The sequence below is a fragment of the Schistocerca serialis genome, chromosome 1 (genome assembly GCF_023864345.2).
Source record: "Schistocerca serialis cubense isolate TAMUIC-IGC-003099 chromosome 1, iqSchSeri2.2, whole genome shotgun sequence".
Classification (NCBI taxonomy): Eukaryota; Metazoa; Arthropoda; class Insecta; order Orthoptera; family Acrididae; genus Schistocerca; species Schistocerca serialis.
In genome coordinates this window covers 732,528,822-732,548,497 of record NC_064638.1, presented here as the reverse complement: position 1 = coordinate 732,548,497, position 19,676 = coordinate 732,528,822, and the positions used below count along the sequence as shown (strand labels likewise).

The window sequence follows — 19,676 nt, the reverse complement described above, 5'->3', positions numbered from 1 at the left end:
ACCGACCGTAGTTGCTGAAAACAGTAGAGAAAGTATTTCGTATGATAGAATTTGCCCTATTCTAGTCGGTACAGAGCGTGCAGAGAGCTTTCCGTGACAAGTTTCACGCTACTTCAAATGTTTGTAGCAGCACAGTGAAATGTTAGAAAAAATTCGAGGGTGATAGTTGTTCGTGGGATGCAGAACTCTGCGGCCGACAGGCGTGACGTCGGGCCGGCTGAAGCGAAGTAACACTGCGAAATCCCACAGGGTCTAGCTATCGAGCTGGTGCGGAACTGAGTATTTCTCGGCTAGAGACTGCGTAAGATCATTCGGAAGCGTTTAAGCGTGAAGCCATACAAACTGCTACTTCTGTAAGCCATAAGCCATGATGAGAAACTGCGCCATCTGCAGCTATGCAATGATACGGAGAAACATCTTGAAAATGTCGACTTCGTACGTAAATTAATCTACATTCATCCTTCGAGAAACGTGAACAGACAAAAGACGCGTATGGGGGGGGGGGGGGGGGGGCAGATAATCCGGACGGGATTTATCTAGAAAGTTAACGTGTTCTGTGCCGCGTCCAAAACACAGTTTATGGACCCTTCTTCGCTATCATGTACCTTGGTATGCTGCATTGAAGTCTCCCGGGAAAACGTGACACTGATAGCAGGTGTCTCATACTTCAACAAGGTGGCACCTTTCCACATTTCCACAACTATGCGCGAGAATACTTTAAGGAGACGTTGCCACACGGCTGGGTAGGCAGAGTTAGAGTCGCCGGCCCAGCGCTACGCTAGTGGCCACCACGGTCGCCACACTTGACACTTTGCCGCTTTTTCCTGTGTGGATACACCACCGGTAGATTCTATGTTCCATCTCCACCACAGAACCTGGAAGACTTGCGACAGTATATCGCAGCCGTTACTGTTTCAGTCACTCCTGATATTCTTTGTGGATATCGGTAGAAATGGAGTATCGATAATATGTTTGTCTTGTTACGAATGGTCCACAGGTAAAACTTTTATGAATATTATTAAAAAATGACAGATGTTGTCTTTCACGTACTCTATCGTTTGTTAGCTTGTTCTTCGCCATTTATCTGTAGAGATTTCTTGAAACATTTCACGAACTTTATAATTACCCTGTATAACAGACCGTCGTCTGTGGTGCGGCGGGCTGCACTCATGTCTCCAGCACGACGGGACAGGCGAGCCAGCGTGCGAGGCTCAGGTTGGATGGGCTGAAACCTGCACAGTACACGACTGTACTCGTGGTTGAGGTTGAACCATCACCTGGGAGGAAATTCTTGTTTTCATTAATTCCATGACGGAGTATCCAATGCATCTGGCCCAGGTAAAGCCGTCGCGATGAAATGAGCTGTGACCTTGTGGTTGCCCGTAGTGTGCGCGAATTACATTTGAGTGGCCAGGGACAGTAACGGGATTACGTGCCACACCGAGTTAATAAGTACACCAAGGTGACTGCACTGCGCGCTCGTCTTATGGCCTGTGTCTTTAGCGCAGTTGTTCGTCGGAGCACGAAGCAATATACTTCTGTAAGTGCGCTGCGAATTACTGCAATAATCAGCAAGGCGCACGGAGTGTGTGTCGTGTACTCACCGCCGTTGATCATCTGGCCGTCCTGCAGCTGGATGGCGACGCCGAAGCCGCCCAGCTTCACGGGTGCAGAGTTCTCCTTCGTGGCGAGCAGGACGCAGTGCGGCTTGATATCCCTGTGGATGATGTCGTTCTCGTGGCAGTAGCGCAGCGCCTCCAGGATCTGGCGCATGTAGTGGCTGCGAACAGGCGGCGCCGGCTGTAGTCGGTATTACTCATCATACCGTCTTCACGGTTGCTCGAAATCAAAATCTGGATCACATTCGCGGACGCATTATAGGAAAAAATATATTGAAAACGGTGGTACTAGATAATGAATTACGCGATTAAAAGATGAGTACAGTGTTATGTATTGTTCACTGCTAAAAAAAAAAAAAAAAAAAAAAAAAAAAAAAAAAAAAAAAAAAATTTGCCAGCGAATTACCTCTATATGTAAATCGAGAAAAACTGTTAGCTGTCTTTACGTATCGCTCTTTACTGATTTTTTCCCCCTTTGTCTTTTTTCCTCTCACCTCTTCTGACCTAATAAAAGCCCAAAATTACAGTATGTCTCTGTTCCATCTGTGTTCGTTGGATTCCCTTTTTCTCCTGCTTTTCCTCCAGGATTCGTAATACCTTCAGCACGCTAGCACGCTGCAATTATAGCCACGTATTATGGTCAGGCACGCTAGCGAATTCAGTGCCCCTTTCTGTTTTTCTGCCTTTAAACCGAGGCACAGTTTCGGAACAAGAGAAGAAACGAACAGAGGCCAGCGCTGAGCAGAGCGCAAATAACTGCATTTTTTCCTCCACACTGTGGACAATCGAAAAGATGAAACGAACCACCACCTTGCTTCCTGAGGTCTCTGACGCAATTATTTCTGGGATAAGCTACCACGGGCAGTGTGTAAAACTACTAGACATCTGAGTTTTTAGACAGACTGCACTTTTTCTGCACAAACATTGAATCGCAGGATATGTTTCATCGATCTACCCTGGGCGATCTCTTACCAGTTCCACTACGTACCTGGTGCCTTTAGACCTTCTGTCAACTTATCCATTCATTCGCTTATAGATCTGCCTGCTGACTGCTTTCCAAATGGCGCCGTGCTTTCAATTATTTTTGGACACACTCACACGTTCGTCTTATATACTATTTGGACAAATTCGCCGCGGATACTGAAGTTGATTAGCCGGAACTTCAATATCCGTCACATTTACGTTTATTCTCTCTTTGTGGAGTCTCCTCCGTTCTCTGATGGCTGAAACTGTGACTGGTCGATTGAATTTACTTGAATTTGTATTTCAAACTTAAGAACGCGTTCAAGGTCAGATAGGTTTCATCCGACCCGAATTGCAGCGCACACAAGGATTTTAGTAAGGTGGCCACAAAACAACTTATTCTCATCTTCTGAACTGGCTTTTCCTTAGATTTCTTTACGTCGCTGCATCCAAATATGTGACTTCTCACATTTATTTATATCTGTCTTTGGGAAATATCAGTTCCAGCACGTACTGCCAGTATTTTTCTATCACCACATGCTTAGCATTCTCCGAGACGGGCAGCCATTGTTCTTATAACATGTGTATGAACCTGGTCTCTTCGTTTCCAATTCCTGGTAACAGGTTAGCGCTTGTTTTTATTTTCAGGTAGACTCCTACATAATTTCTCTAATTTGGGCACAAACTAAGACATTCACCCTTCCGTCTAAGCTTATTGATACTGTTTTAAACAAGATATTTGACAAAATGCTGGTGGTATTTCTATGGTGCGTAAAAGTGTCCAGTGACTTGTGATTCTAGTCTGTGAGACATTTAAATGAAGTTCTATAAATCATAAAATCTTCTCTGAAGTACTTAGGCGTCCAGCGCTTTTTGGCTCCAGCCCTGTGTGTGTTTTCGTATGTTTTCTATATGTTTAAACGGAAAAGAAGGAGCTCCGAATGAAGTTTATAAATATTTTCACAAATCTGTTTCGGGACAATAATTTCTTAGTAGTACGTCGTATTCATTGGAAATCACATTTTCATTCGCAAATTATTTCCGGATTTTACTTCATCCACTTGAGAAAGAGACCTGGTGGACACAGTTTGTACATGTTTAACACGTTTAACACGTTCGGCTCGCGGGGCTGTCGTCTGCTAATTGCTGTTTATTGTGTATGTGGGTGTATTATCACTAGGCGCTCAACAGGTTAACTGTTATTTGTGACGACTATAATGACACAAGTAACTTCGGATGACCAAGTAGATCACCGATACTGTTCACATTAGCCATACTGTACGGTAATGCCTTTGTAACGTATTATGTTAACACCGCTTATAGTTTCACAAGTGACCCATGTGACATTTGACAATAGGATTTGATATCTGGAGGTCGGGAATATCTTAGTAGTAAATGGGTGTCATTGGTGGTCGCCAGATAAATGATTCCCACTATTTTCTAAAATATAAATGCTACCGGTCCCACCAAGAACATCATCATGACGAACAACATCCTATAGTAAGATATAGCTACCTCCCCCCCCTCCCCTTACTGTTCTTCTTAGTGATGGCGCTGTACTATGTTACGATCATACCTTTTTGCAGCTGAAAAGGTCTTTTTGACAATATAAACACGTTTAAAAATTTAGGTTTTCGCTTTATTGGACGACATAAATGCGCTCAATTATATCTCGTTCAAGCCATGGACTTTGCTCAGTTACATGCACAAACAAACCGGATACTAAGAGCACATGTTTTCAACTAGGACGCTGTCCTAGAAGGAAACAAAGTGTTGGGATTCTCTGGTTTAGACCAACCGCTTACGAGACTTCCTTTGGTTTTCAGGGAAATGTAACTATTAATATCCTACCACATTTTCTCAATTCAGAATTGTTATCCTTGAATTAGTTAATTGGAATTTGGCAGAAAACGAATGAGCTACACTATGGACCGGTTCTAATGTGTACCCTCCAGCAGAAATACCGACAAAATGCGTATCTTGTGTCTAGTGGAACACATAGCGATTGGTTGTACTGGAGCATTTTACTACGAAACAGCTAAAATCGCTGACTGAATCTGCTAGTCACGAAACGTGTTTTTTAGTATTGACATGTACTCAAGTCCTCCACGACGACTTATCTGAGAACATAACTAGAACTTCTCATGTGACACAATACTATGCAATACCGAGCCGAGTAAAAACCGCAGAAAAACGTCTCATGACGACTTTATTCACTCAAAATCGGTTACGTGTTCACAAGAAGTGTACTGTATTAACATGTTTCGACTAACTTTTATTGCATGGTGTTAAAATGGCAGATATGCTGGACAATTGATCAAAATAAAATTGTTCACTTAGCAGTAAAGGTTCTCGAATATTTATGGACGTCCGCTCTTAAACAGTACGGTTAGCTTTTAAGTTACGAATTCTTACCTGGCGACCGCCTCGCTGTAGACGAAACCCGCCATGGCTCGACGGACGACCTCGAAGCACAGGTCCGATCCGTCCATGCTGGAACACAAGCACATGCTGAGTTACGACAAATGGAAGCACTAGTATTGCTGACGATGACTCTGCATCACATTTCATTTCATTGCCAACAGGAATGCTCTTAGCGGGTACCTGATTCTCCTTAACAACAAAACAAAGAAGACTGTACTCTCTGCTGCCGTTCCTCAGTTTCTTGTACTCGGGCCACCAATAAAAAGTAGACAATACGCTTTCTCTGCAGTTGATACCTTAGAATAATTTTCTCAGTATGAAATATAGCGCCGACTAAAGGCTGGTTGTATGCTGCCAGTGTCCTAATAAAGTCTCTGTCAACAGGTGATGACTCATAATGTAAAAACTGAAACACGAGAGACTAAATGAAATTACGGTACCTAACAGTGATGCTGTTATTGTGATACAGTTCGTCCAAAAGTAGCATCCTCCACCATGTACTCTAGACTGGCTTGGGGAGTTCATATGAAGGGATCAGTCTCAGACACTTCAATAGAGTGAACTACACAGCAGATTGCAACACACTTGGTCAATTTACTGTAATAATAATGTTCGTGAAACTGAATTCCGGAGACGCTGATGATGGTGTAAGTTTTATTTGTAAAGAAGAAAACAATTCGCAACTCTGCTGCTTTAAAGACCTAATTCCCACCTTTAAAGACCTAATTCTCAGTCGTTCACCAAACATGCGAAAATGCATCATGGACTGAAAGATAAACTGTTTCCATCCAAACCAAATCCATTGACTCATCGACATTATCTCAAGGAGTGTTATTAGGATAGTGATAGACATAGTAAGTGTTCCCAATCACTACACAGTCAGCACGGTTGTGAGAATTAAATGCTACACTGAGCCCGTTTTGCGGCTTCCTGTGCGGTTGCGGGTACTGCACTGTCCGCTGGAAATCAGGCGCTATTTATTTTAAGATTTATTTCAACATGATGCTTCATAGGACTGATCTGTGAATCCTTTTCCCTATCTCATTCGAGAGTGTCCATAGAAAGAAACGTCCATATCATAATTTAACTTTTCCTTGTCCTTTAATCTTGCCACTTTGAATAGTAGTCGTTACTTCAGTTAAGCTAATTAATTTAGAAATTAAAATAAGGCTGTTCATTTTAATTTAATCACATATATCTCAGACTTAATATAAATGGAATAATGCAAGTAACTATTATTAAACAAAATAGTTCACAGGATAAAAATGTAAAATTCAGCATACAAACAACGTGCAAATCCAGTCAAAAAAGCTCTGTCACCAAAGTGTATTTTCAGCTGTGATATGTTTCTTTCCCATCATCAGGCCAATATGGAGTTACTCGTGCTCGTTGACAGTCAGAGCTCATCATAACTCAATGCAATAGCAGCTACAATGACTTTAACGAGTAAGACAGGAACACACAGTGTCAACGTAAGGTTATTTAACCCTCTATTGCGTGACTTTATTTAGGAAACCAATTTCAGTGAAAGAAAGGTAGGTGGTATGGTCTGACACAAAAATACCGCGGAACAGACTGAACATAGAAATTTTGATTTAATTTTTATTTATTCAGTATTTTAGGTTAGGTGTCATGTCCTAACAAACCGGCGACGCTGATTAATCTTTCAGTTACAGAGATATGGAAACTTCATCTGCGGTAACATTAAGCTCATTTTACATACCTTAAAAATATAATAGATGTGATCTAAGCAGCAGAAATAATTCAGTCCTTCAACTACTTTCGCGCGTGTGATTACGTACACTCGACCTTTATCTAAGATAATTGTTTTTCAACTGTTCCTGCCAACGTAATGATGCTAAACACAGTGCAACTGGATACAGGCAGATTCTGCGTGTTGCCAGCGGCCAACTTCATGCATATGAAAGTGGTTTCCGGAACACACGTAAAACTTACGCTTTGTTGTCAAATAGCAACACCATGCTATACGCGGTTAACATTTTCTTGGTCCCGCGCCGACTTTCCTTTTTTATTTTCTTGCGATTAAGTATCACTGCGTAACTTAGCATGGGCGTTTGGACTGAAAGATGGTCGTACGCATGTACAAAACTATCCAGTTCCATAACATTGGTGCTAGAAGATTCGTTGGCACACATTAAATCTAATTCCGCACGCGTACGTCTTTCTACCAGTAAAATAGGTGGCTTGACTTGTGGGACATTATTGGTCTCCGCGTCCGAAGGCACGCTCCAAATGTTGCCGATGGAATTCTCGTGGTGGAAGAAATGTTCTTCACCAGAGCTTCACCAGTAATGGAAGGAGACATGACAATTATGATCAACGGACGGTGAGTGAACAGTGCTCGCTGTCATCGCTTTTCAGCCTCTCTGCATTTCCTTTCACTTCATTTCATTTCATACTCGTCCACAGCAACATACAAGTAGATCAGCGCACCCCTACTCATGGCGTTCACTCTTACAACACACGTAACACTCGGGAAGATCGGGGGTTTCAGCCGGGCAGCGCTCAGTCCTCTCCACTAGGATAATGTGAAGGAGTTAACAGTGCGATTTCGTTGTTGATCGCTCACTGAGCAGATACCATTTGATTTTTTTCCCGGTATCAATGGGTCCTTTTCTTCACCGTAATCGTCCCTTTCATCCTCTGCGTCAAGTTAATGATGGTTCAATTACACATGTAATAATACTCAAGAGGAGTAACGGCCTCAAAAATAGCCCAGGAGGGTGACAGCCGGTCTTCTTCTTACTTCTGTTTTGAAACATACTTCATTTTATTCTTTGTATGTGACAGAACTCTAAATCTGATACTACCGCTCAAAAATCTAGGATAAGGTTTTAAAGATAACCAAGTTGACGACCATTGTGAGACAACAATAAAACACTGTAGCATGTAATGTGCTATGCCAAGTTAACAAAGTAAGCTGTGCTGATTTAATTTATTCGCGTTGCAAACCACATAAAAGGATAACTGTATTTTAAGAAAGTTTTTCCACACATCACGACGTAACTCCATCTCCAACCCAGTTAAATTACGCTCTCTGATTGACTTTCTGCGCCTTGGTGCATTTGATGTGGTTTTTCTCCAGGAGGTTTGTGCCCCCTTTCTCTCTGTCCTGGTTGGTTATGAGGCACTATATAACATCGACCCTGACGCCAGGCGGGGCACTGCTTTGCTATACAGATCAGAGTTAACTCCATCCGATGTTACAAAACTACCCAATGGTCGCGTTCTTGCGTGTATCATTCGGGATGTACTTTTTATTAACGTCTATGCTCCTTCAGGAGCTAATCACAGGCATGACAGAACAACACTTTTTACGCCAGTTATCACCCCTTTCTTGACAGCTCGTCGTCTTATCGTGTTTGGCAGAGATTTCTACTGTGTAGTAGCCGATGCTGATCAGGTCCCAACGCCTATGAGGTGTGAAGCACTCGCTTCGCTCCTCCAGGCGGCTGACCTTAATGATACGTGGCGCCACTTTCATCCCGCCTACACACAATTTACTCACATATACCCCACTGGGGCAAGCCGTATTGACCGTGTTTATGTCTCTGCTGATTTTATTCCTGCCCTTTGTGCCGTCCAAGTCATTCCCGTGGCCTTTAGTGGCCACTGTGCATACTCTTGCTCCTTGCATATCACGGGTCCAACCCCGGTTCCTCGAGGCACCTATTGGAAGATGAATACACTTCATCTCCCAACGCCCGAACTTCGCACCCTTGTCACGAAAACATGGCGGGATTGCATCGCTACTGCATACAAGTACCCTACCACTCTGGTTTGGTGGCTCCGCTGTGCGAAGCCACCGCTGCGACGTATTATCCAGCAACATAGTCGCGAAGTCGCACACTGGAAGCGTAGCACACTAGACTTCTATCAACAATGTCTAAATGATGCACTAACCCTTCCTGCTGACAGGTATGACCAGCTACGCATGCGCCTCAACAAAATTAAAGCGACAATCCTTTGCTTCTCTCGGGAGAAGGCTGAGGGGATGGTGGTGAGGTGCCGTTCCGCATCCCTGATTGAGGGCGAAAGGCCATCCATCTATCACCTAGCCTCTGAAAGGAATCATGCAAAGAAGAACACCATTCTACGCCTTAAAACAGTCGATGGTACGCGCCTCACAGACCATCGTGAAGTCCTGTAACATTTAACAGACCATTATTCGCACCTCTTCCAGGATGTTGAGGTAGACGTCGCCGCCCAACGAGCACTTATCGGCGGGGTCCCGACTTCATTGGATAGTCGAGACCGCGACTGTTTGACTGAGCCACTCACACTTGCTGACCTCACATCTGTCCTCCGTGCCTGTCTGGGACAAAAATCACCAGGCCCCGACGGTCTCCCTTATGAATTTTACCAACAATTTTGGGACCTGTTAGGAGACCGCTTCTGCAAAATGTGTGCGGAAATTTTTGCTGGTTGCGAGCTACCCGCCAATTTTCTAGCTGGTCGTATTGCCCTTATTCCAAAGGTCACAAGTCACTGTCGGGCTAAAGACCTACGTCCCATCACCGTTCTTAACTCTGATTATAAGTTGGAGGCACGAAGCGTGGCTTCACGTCTTAAACAGGTAATGAATAAGGTACTTTGTCCCACTCAATCATGTGGCGTTTCGAATCGAATCATCTTTACCGCCGCTTCTATATACCGTGACGCTGTCTTACTCACCGCCGACGCTCGATCCCCGGCTGCAATTCTTTCCCTAGATTTCGCTGGTGCATTCGATAGGGTCTCCCATACCTACCCGCTGGCCGTTATATCGCGGATGGGTTTCGGGGAGCGCTTCATGTGAGTCATCCGGCACTTCTTGGATGGAGCAAATTCCACAATCGTTGTGAACGGCTGCAGATCACGATTAATTCTCATCAGACGATCAGTTCGACTAGGGTGTCCCTTGTCAATGTATTTGTTCGCTTTGGCGCTGGACCCCATGCTGCGTGACATCGGACGAATGGTCGATGGTGTCGCTTTCCCAGGCGTCACCTTCCGCAGTGCGGCATACGCGGATGATGTCGGTGTGTTTGTAGCAAACGCCAGGGACATCGATTCAGTTCGCCGAGTCCTCAACGTTTATGAACGAGCATCCGGTGCCATGTTAAACTCCAACAAAACGGTGCTAATCCCGCTAGGACCACGATCATTGACCATCGAACGCCCATGGTACCGGATTGTGGGGAAACAACGTATCTTGGGCCTTGAGGTGACTGCCTGCCCGCAGCGCATGCTAACACTCATGTGGAGGCGAATTCTCACGCGCATCAGGAGACTTTGCGTGAGTTACGCTGATCGACGACTCGACCTCCATCAACGAATCCAACTGATTAATACTTACATCCTATCTATGTAGCACAACTCCTTACGCTACCGAAACAAACTGGCAGAGCCATCTCACGAATAGTATATTGGCTATTGTGGCGGCATGCACTATTCAAAGTTGATGCGCAGACTTGTACACTGCCAAAGGTCGATGGTGGCCTTGGACTCATTGACTTTCCCCGCAAATGTGCGGCTCTCTTGATTCACCGTATCGCCACTTTGCGTGAGATTGACCCAGGTGGGACAACAGCGGTGCTTTTCTACCGTTATCGCCCGCAATCGGCGCGTGCACCATTATGTTTGACACATATTCCGTTCCGGATGACTACAGTCAAGGACAATTACCTCAATCAAAGCTACGTCCTCCCAGTGGCCACTGACAAGGCACGCACGTCGAAGCGCCTTTACCAGGCACTTCGAGGCCAGCCCACACCACATAAATTGGAGGACAGACGACCGTCGGTCATCTGGCACCAAGCTTGGGCCAATATCAACCACCCAGCCCTTCCCACGGACGTTTCAGCCTATGGTATCGCGTCGTAAACAATTTAATACCCACTAATCATCGCCTGGCGGCCATCCGCCTACGGCCCTCGGCTGCTTGCGGCCGAAGTGGTGACGTAGACACCAGAGAGCATCGTCTCTTATGCCCTCACGTCACGGAAGTGTGGGACCTTGCACGTGTGCTATTGGCGCTGATCGGTGGGACTACACCGGACAATGTGTCAATCGACTGGTTCCTTACCCCTGACATTCAGACCAACCCCCGAGCACGACGTAACGCAATGGTGTGGCTCTTGGGCCACACCATTTTCACGATCTATGACCTTTGCCTCACCGATGCTCTCTCTTTCATGGACTACCTTTGGAGCCAGCATCGTCTGGCGGAATCTGACCGGAAATATACCACTACTTTTGCAAGATTTCTCAAAGTGGCAATGGTTCATGGTTATAAGAAGGTGTTCCGGGCTGACTAAGGCACCTCGTACAAGAACTGCCTGAGTGTAGCCCTGGATCTTTGTCACTCGGACTTTCGAACTACCCTTGACTTGCCTATACCCCAGATTTGACATTGGCCTTCTGGGCGTCACTAGAGTAGACTGTTCTATGATACTGATAATTTGGAAATTGGTAACATGGAAATTGTGTAAACCTTGTATGAAAAATTATTGGAAAATTGGAAAACACGTAATCTATCTTAGAGGATTACTACTTAGTTAATTCTATGGGCGATGGAATTATCTCGCCAGTTTCGTTTTCATTTGAGTGAGCTGCCGTCCCTGTTTTTTTTATTTTGCCTTCATTTCTGTCTTTATTTCTTTCTTTCTTTTTATTTCCTAAAATCATCACTTGCTTCACACCTGCAGAGGAAGGTGTGTTTCTGAGTAGTGTGTCGTCGCCCCCTGAGGCATAGCAGAGTATGCCTCCGCTTTTATTTTCGGTTTATGGCAATAAGTCTTGCTACTAACAGCACCCTGCTTTACGTGCTGCGTCGTCACTAGAGGATTTTAAAAAAAAAAAAAAAAAAAAAAAAAAAAAAACGGCAGCACAGTCGGAAAATACCGAAGTTATTGTCGATTTAGAGGCACTTGCGGAGGAGAGTGCCACTCTTTGAATAAAGGAATCGGCGCATAGCGCTTTAAAGGGATGCCTGCTTCATTATTTCCGCGCCGACAGCTTTGCACGGCTTACTCCAACTTGTTCAAGCGCATGCGCAAATCAACATGAACGAACGCGGCTCGTTGCGCAGTACAAATGCCGCTGCCTCCTGCCGAAATTCTCATCTCGGGTGCATGGAGTGAAGAAAAGAACAACGGAACAGGGTGCCTTCCGCGGGCTCCCACTCATTTTCTTTCCGAGCCGCAACTTTTTAATGAACAGCTCGCTGTGTTTGTGACTAGGCACAGCCGCTGAAGCACCTGTCGCAAGGATTTGCTTGCTTGCAGGTCATTCGATACAAAATTAACTGCTGCGCCATATTTCCTTTATTTCCAGTACGCTTCATACAACATTCTAGTGTTCACCCCTAAGTTTCCTTGTATACGGTTAAGACTTAAATAAAACGTAAAATCCAAAAGATTTCAAATCTACAAATGATGCAGAAATATTCATTGAGGACTCCAGATAATCGTTAAACAAGACATGGTACACGGAGGCTTTGCTCCGTCACCACTGATATTAATCGTATTATTTCAACAATTTCTTTTGCAATTTATACTGGAAATGAGTGAAAACTTACAATTAGAGAGGGAGGACTTACTAGTTTCGCAAGTACGCAGAAAGAAGTCGTCATCAAAATACTGAGAAACCATTCGAGAATTCGTCGTAAGTAATTTAAGAAATCTTCATGGAAATTTTGTTAGTAAACCCCGATAATTCATCTACGTCTATTACAAGGTATTATCACAGGGGCAAGTATCAAAGCATTAATCAGTCGTAGTTTTTATGTACGTTCACCCCTTGCTTCATTATCCAGACAACACGTTGCAGTAGTAGTATTTGTTCCGGTGGGACATGATACGTTGGCAAGCCGCATCCTTTTAGATTTTTTTTTTTTTCATTTATGAGGGGGGAATATCTTCTTTCAGTTAAGCATAGTTTTTAACATCTACGTACTTCACACCCGTACTTTGTTAGCCAGGTTTTAATTCTTTCATCCCTTATCGTTTTCAACTTCTTTACCCGTTAGTGTTTCTGGTGATTATGTGTACAACTCTAATTCATGGATTTGTGTGTTCATGATCTTTTTGCATACTATGAAGTATGCAACTCGTGGTATGTTGCCCTTTTTAGTATGATTTTGCGCCTTCTTTTCATAATTACTGGTTCGTAATTTCAATGCATATTTGCAAATTTCAGTCATACCGTGTCTTACCTCAGTCCTCAACATGCGCCATGGGCTGGTAAACGTGTACAGAAGTGCCCTGTTGTGGTTTCTTTTCCGTTATGTAAAGTAGGTGTCTACAGACTTGGTAATACTGCGGTCGGCGAATCTCTCTTAAACTACCTAAGTTCGTGACAATTTATTGTTCCGAATTTAGTCTCCCTAACCCAACGCTAGCTAGACGGGGAACAAGTAAATGAAGTTTTACAATGGCCCGGTTTCTTCTTTTTTCTAAAATAAGAAAAAAACCGGACAGTGAAGGACGGGCCGCCAGCAAATGAAAGGGGGGCCGCACATGGCCCGGAGATTGCCGTTTGTGCATCCCTGCTATGCAGATCAATTCAGTTGCTACGTTGTTCGCAGTACATCGTTCAACGTCCGACATTCCACTTTGTATTATCTTCAATGCCTCTTAAGTAAGTGACTAACGAAGAGGTTCCTACACTAAAATTGAATGATCAGTTGCAGCACGACGAACACATTCGTAACAGTCCGCACTCAGATCGTTAGGAATATTAGTCTTTAACTTCTTGGCAGTTTCCTTCTGAGATGTTTGCATCTGTTGACTTAACGAGACGATGATTTACCCCTATAGTCCCTTTTCTAAAGGGACAAATTAATATCAAGTTACGTAGACTACGTCATCTGTGCATCTATAATGCACTCGTTCATGTTTTCTTTTGGAAATTTGGATAATAGAAAGAACATGCTCATAACACGGTTGGTTGGTTGGTTGGTTGGGGGATTAAAGGGACCAGACTACTATGGTCATCGGTCCCTTTTTCCAAAGACAAAGAACACCCACAGAGAATAAAAACGAGGAACAGAAGAGATCACAGACGATACAGAACAGGAGAGACTGAGACAAAGACAAGACAAAACGAACGAAAACCACATAGAGAATGACGGTGGTTGGCCGACCATAGAAATAAAAAAGGAAAAGCCAACCACTTAGAAACACATTAAAAAATCAGTGTAAAATCATAGGCCAAAGGCCAGAATCAACACAAAACAATAAAATAAAACAGAAACACTCAGATTAAATGATAAAATCCCCCTGCCCGAATAAAACGTAAAACTAAGTCAGCCATAGCGGAGTCGTCTGTTAAAAGGGCAGGGAGCGTATCAGGCAGCGCAAATGTCTGCCTGACCACAGCTAAAAGGGGGCAGGCCAACAGAATGTGGGCCACTGTCAAAGCCGCCCCGCAGCGACATACAGGAGGGTCCTCCCTGCGCAGTAAATAACTGTGTGTCAGCCGGGAGTGGCCAATGCGGAGCCGGCAAAGAACTACCGAGTCCCTGCGAGTGGCTCGCAGGGATGACCGCCACACAGCCGTCGTCTCCTTGACAGCACGGAGTTTATTGGACATTGTCAGGTCGCGCCATTCCTCGTCCCATAGCGCCAAGATTTTGCGGCGGAAGACTGCCCGCAAATCAGTCTCAGGGAGGCCAAGGTCCAGAGATGGCTTGCTGGTGGCCTCTTTCGCCAGGCGGTCAACATGTTCGTTACCCGGGATACCGACATGACCGGGGGTCCACACAAAGACCACAGAGCGGCCGCAACAGGCGAGAGTATGCAGAGACTCGTGGATAGCCATCACCAAACGAGAACGAGGGAAACACTGGTCGAGAGCTCGTAAACCGCTCAGGGAATCGCTACAGATAACGAAGGACTCACCTGAGCAGGAGCGGATATACTCTAGGGCACGAAAGATGGCGACCAGTTCAGCAGTGTAAACGCTGCAGCCATCCGGCAAGGAACATTGTTCGGAACGGTCCCCTAGAGTGAGCGCATACCCGACACGACCAGCAACCATCGAACCGTCAGTGTAGACAATACCAGAGCCCTGATACGTGGCCAGGATAGAATAAAAGCGGCGGCGGAAGGCCTCTGGAGGGACTGAGTCCTTAGGGCCATGTGCCAGGTCCAGCCGAAGGCAAGGGCGACGAACACACCATGGGGGTGTATGCAAAGTAGCCCGGAAAGTAGGTGGAACAGTAAAAACCTGAAGCCCAGAGAGAAGCTCTTTGACGCGGACCGCTATTGTACAACCAGACCGGGGCCGACGATCTGGCAGATGGACGACCGATCGCGGGAACAGGAGACGATAATTTGGATGCCCGGGCGAGCTTAGAACATGGGCACCATAAGCGGCCAGCAAACGTTGGCGTCGGAATCGCAGGGGAGGTACACCTGCCTCCACTAGTACGCTGTCCACGGGGCTGGTACGGAAAGCACCAGTGGCAAGGCGTATCCCGCTGTGGAGAATTGGGTCCAGCACCTGTAACGCAGATGGGGATGCTGAGCCATAAGCCAGGCTCCCATAATCCAGACGGGACTGGATTAACGCCTGGTAGAGCCGCAACAGGGTAAAGCGGTCGGCGCCCCAGCGGGTGTGGCTCAAGCATCTCAGAGCGTTTAGATGCCGCCAACACGTCTGTTTAAGCTGCCGGATATGAGGCAGCCAAGTCAACCGGGCATCGAAAACCACCCCCAAAAACCTGTGGGTCTCCACCACAGCAAGGAGTTCGTCGGCAAGATAAAGCCGCGGCTCAGGATGGACTGTTCGGCGCCGGCAGAAATGCATAACGCGGGTCTTGGCTGCCGAAAACTGAAACCCATGGGCTACAGCCCAAGACCGCGCCTTACGGATGGCGCCCTGTAGCTGACGTTCAACAGCTGCAATGCCAGTAGAGCTGTAATAAAGGCAGAAGTCGTCAGCATACAGGGAAGCGGAGACAGAGTTTCCCACGGCCGCAGCAAGACCGTTAATGGCTATTAAAAACAGACAGACACTTAAAACAGAGCCCTGTGGCACACCGTTCTCCTGGACGTGGGAGGAACTATACGAGACCGCGACTTGCACGCGGAAGGTACGACACGACAGAAAATTGCGGATAAAAATCGGCAGAGGACCCCGAAGACCCCATCCATGGAGCGTAGAAAGAATGTGATGACGCCACGTCGTATCGTACGCCTTCCGCATGTCGAAAAAGACAGCGACCAGGTGCTGACGGCGGGAAAAGGCAGTACGGATGGCCGACTCCAGGCTCACCAGATTGTCGGCGGCGGAGCGGCCTTTACGGAACCCACCCTGAGATGGAGCCAGAAGGCCCCGAGACTCCAGTACCCAATGCAAGCGCCGGCTCACCATCCGTTCAAGCAACTTGCAAAGAACGTTGGTGAGGCTAATGGGACGGTAGCTGTCCACCTCCAGAGGGTTCTTTCCAGGTTTCAAAACGGGGATGACAATGCCTTCCCGCCATTGCGACGGAAACTCCCCCTCGACCCAAAGACGGTTGTAAAGATCGAGAAGGCGCCGCTGGCAGTCCACTGAAAGGTGTTTCAGCATCTGACAGTGGATGCCATCTGGCCCAGGAGCGGTATCAGGGCAAGCAGCGAGGGCACTGCGAAATTCCCACTCACTAAATGGAGCATTGTAAGATTCAGGGTGGTTGGTGCGAAACGAAAGGCTCCGACGTTCCATCCGCTCTTTAATGGAGCAGAAGGCCTGGGGGTAATTCGCAGCAGCGGAACTCATAGCAAAATGCTCTGCTAAGCGATTTGCAATGACGTCGGAGTCGGTACACACGGCTCCATTCAGTGAGAGCGCAGGGACGCTGGCAGGGGTCCGATAGCCGTAGACGCGTCGAATCTTGGCCCAGACCTGCGAAGGAGTGACATGGAGGCCAATGGTGGACACATACCGCTCCCAGCACTCCTTCTTGCCTTGGCGGACAAGGAGGCGGGCCCGCGCACGCAGCCGTTTGAAGGCGATAAGGTGCGCTAAGGAGGGATGTCGCTTGTGACGCTGGAGCGCCCGCCGGCGATCTTTAATCGCTTCAGCGATCTCAGGCGACCACCAAGGCACAGCCTTCCGCCGAGGGGACCCACAGGAACGGGGAATGGCAGATTCGGCGGCAGTAACGATGCCGGTGGTGACCTATTGAACCACCGCATCAATGTCATCGGTAGAGAGAGGCTCAAAAGCGGCAGTGGAGGAGAACAAGTCCCAGTCAGCCTTATTCAGAGCCCATCTGCTAGGGCGCCCAGAAGAGTGGCGCTGTGGTAGTGACAAAAAGATCGGAAAGTGGTCACTACCACACAGGTCGTCATGCACACTCCATTGGACAGATGGTAAGAGGCTATGGCTACAGATTGAAAGGTCAATGGCGGAGTAGGTGCCATGCGCCACACTGAAGTGTGTGAAGGCACCATCATTTAACAGCGAGAGATCGAGCTGCGACAATAAATGCTCAACGATGGCGCCTCGACCTGTTGCCACTGACCCACCCCACAGAGGGTTATGGGCGTTGAAGTCGCCCAATAGCAAGAAAGGTGGCGGCAATTGGGCGACCAGTGCAGCCAGGACATGCTGCGAGACATCACCATCCGGTGGAATGTAAAGACTGCAGACGGTAACAACCTGTGGCGTCCACACACGTACAGCGACAGCCTCTAAAGGCGTCTGGAGAGGGACAGACTCGCTGTGCAGAGTGTGAAGAACATATATGCAGACGCCACCAGACACCCTTTCATAAGCTGCTCGGTTCTTATAATAACCCCGATAGCCACGGAGGGCGGGGGTTCGCATCGCTGGAAACCAAGTTTCCTGGAGAGCAATGCAGAAGAAAGGGTGAAGGCTGATAAGTTGGCGGAGCTCAGCTAGATGGTGGAAGAAACCGCTGCAGTTCCACTGGAGGATGGTGTTGTCCATGGCTGGGAAAGGCGTGACGGGACGGGGAAGGCAGATTACGCCGCTGGGTCACCTGCTGCCTCCGATTGAGCACCCGTGCTAGTGTTATCCATGGCGTCTGAGGGACCGGCGAGTTCTAGGTCCTCAGCGGACGCCAGGATCTCCACCTCGTCCTCAGACGCAGAGCTGTAAGGTGGCGGTGGGGTGGCTGCCACCGCGAGTTCCTTGGGCTTAGAGCTCTTCTTCTTTTATTTCTCACGCTGCTCCTTGGGTTTAACTGGCTGGGAGGGCTTCACCGATTCAGTCTCCGGGACTGAGGAGGATCGTGAAGCCCGTCGACCAGCTGATTGCGGGCACTTACGCCACTGGCGGTCGTCAGCCTTCCCACTGGTGGAAACCTGGGAAGGGAGGGACCCGAGGGACCCCTTGCGAGCGTGAGAAGCCGAAGAAGTTGGACACTTCTCCGGCTTAGAAGCAGGGACGGACGTCCCTGATGGGGGGGATGGTGTTGCCCCTGAGGTAGGTGGCGCAGGAGCAACCCGGTGGGTAGAGCCCCCCACTGGCAAGGGGGCAGGAGGAGTCTTACTGGTTATCGAGCTGGCTGGAAGTCGTGAAACTGATGGGGCGAGCACAGGTGTTGTAGCGGCGGCGTAGGATGACGTCATTCGCACGGGATGTAATCGGTCGTATTTCCGCTTGGCCTCAGTATAAGTCAGTCGGTCCAGGGTCTTATATTCCATGATTTTGCGTTCTTTCTGGAAGATTCTGCAGTCTGGCGAGCAAGGTGAATGGTGCTCCCCGCAGTTGACGCAGATGGGAGGCGGGGCACATGGAGTATCGGGATGAGACGGGCGTCCGCAATCTCGACATGTGAGGCTGGAAGTGCAGCGGGAAGACATATGGCCAAACTTCCAGCACTTGAAGCACCGCATCGGGGGAGGAATATAGGGCCTGACGTCACATCGGTAGACCATCACCTTGACCTTTTCCGGTAACGTATCACCCTCGAAGGCCAAGATGAAGGCACCGGTAGCTATCTGATTTTCCTTCGGACCCCGATGAACGCGCCGGACGAAATGTACACCTCTGCGCTCTAAGTTGGCGCGCAGCTCGTCATCAGACTGCAAAAGAAGGTCCTTATGGTAAATAACTCCCTGGACAATATTTAAACTCTTATGCGGTGTGATCGTAACAGCAACATCCCCCAACTTGTCACAAGCAAGTAACCGTCGTGACTGGGCAGAGGATGCCGTTTGGATCAGGACCGATCCAGAGCGCATTTTTGACAAGCCCTCCACCTCCCCAAACTTGTCCTCTAAATGCTCGACGAAGAACTGAGGCTTTGTTGAGAGAAAAGACTCCCCATCAGCTCTCGTACAAACTAAGAATCGGGGCGAATAAGTGCTACTGCCATCCTGAGATTTACGTTCCTCCCACGGCGTGGCCAGAGAGGGGAACGTTTTCGGATTGTACTTTTCAGCATTAAATTGAGCCCGAGAACGCTTAGAGACTGCTGGCGGCTGGCCGCCAGCGAGAGATGATGTACCACGCTTCATTGCGGGTCATCCGCCCTGATGCCACCTACTCCGACCAAGGGCCCTCCCCACGGGCGCCACCCAGCCGCAGCAATAGCCACCTGGCAGGACGGCCATTGCCGGGAGTCCTGATGCCCCAAGGAGATGGGCATCTACTCCTTGGCATACGTGGGGAGTTAACGGCGCAGGCATCAGTAGAGCGATCCCTGTG

The 19,676-nt window shown here is 47.5% G+C and overlaps 1 protein-coding gene across 1 annotated transcript in view; it reads right to left on the bottom strand.

The window, feature by feature from the left end:
* The window catches only part of LOC126428134 (peripheral plasma membrane protein CASK-like), a 1,166,960-nt gene that overhangs the window by 532,945 nt on the left and 614,339 nt on the right, over positions 1 to 19,676 (bottom strand). Inside the window, exons 4-5 of the mRNA XM_050090073.1 lie at positions 4,998 to 5,075; positions 1,605 to 1,780 (exon numbers count right to left, since the gene is read on the bottom strand). Coding sequence (XP_049946030.1) covers positions 1,605 to 1,780; positions 4,998 to 5,075 — 254 coding nt within the window. The remainder of the gene's footprint in view (positions 1 to 1,604; positions 1,781 to 4,997; positions 5,076 to 19,676) is intronic.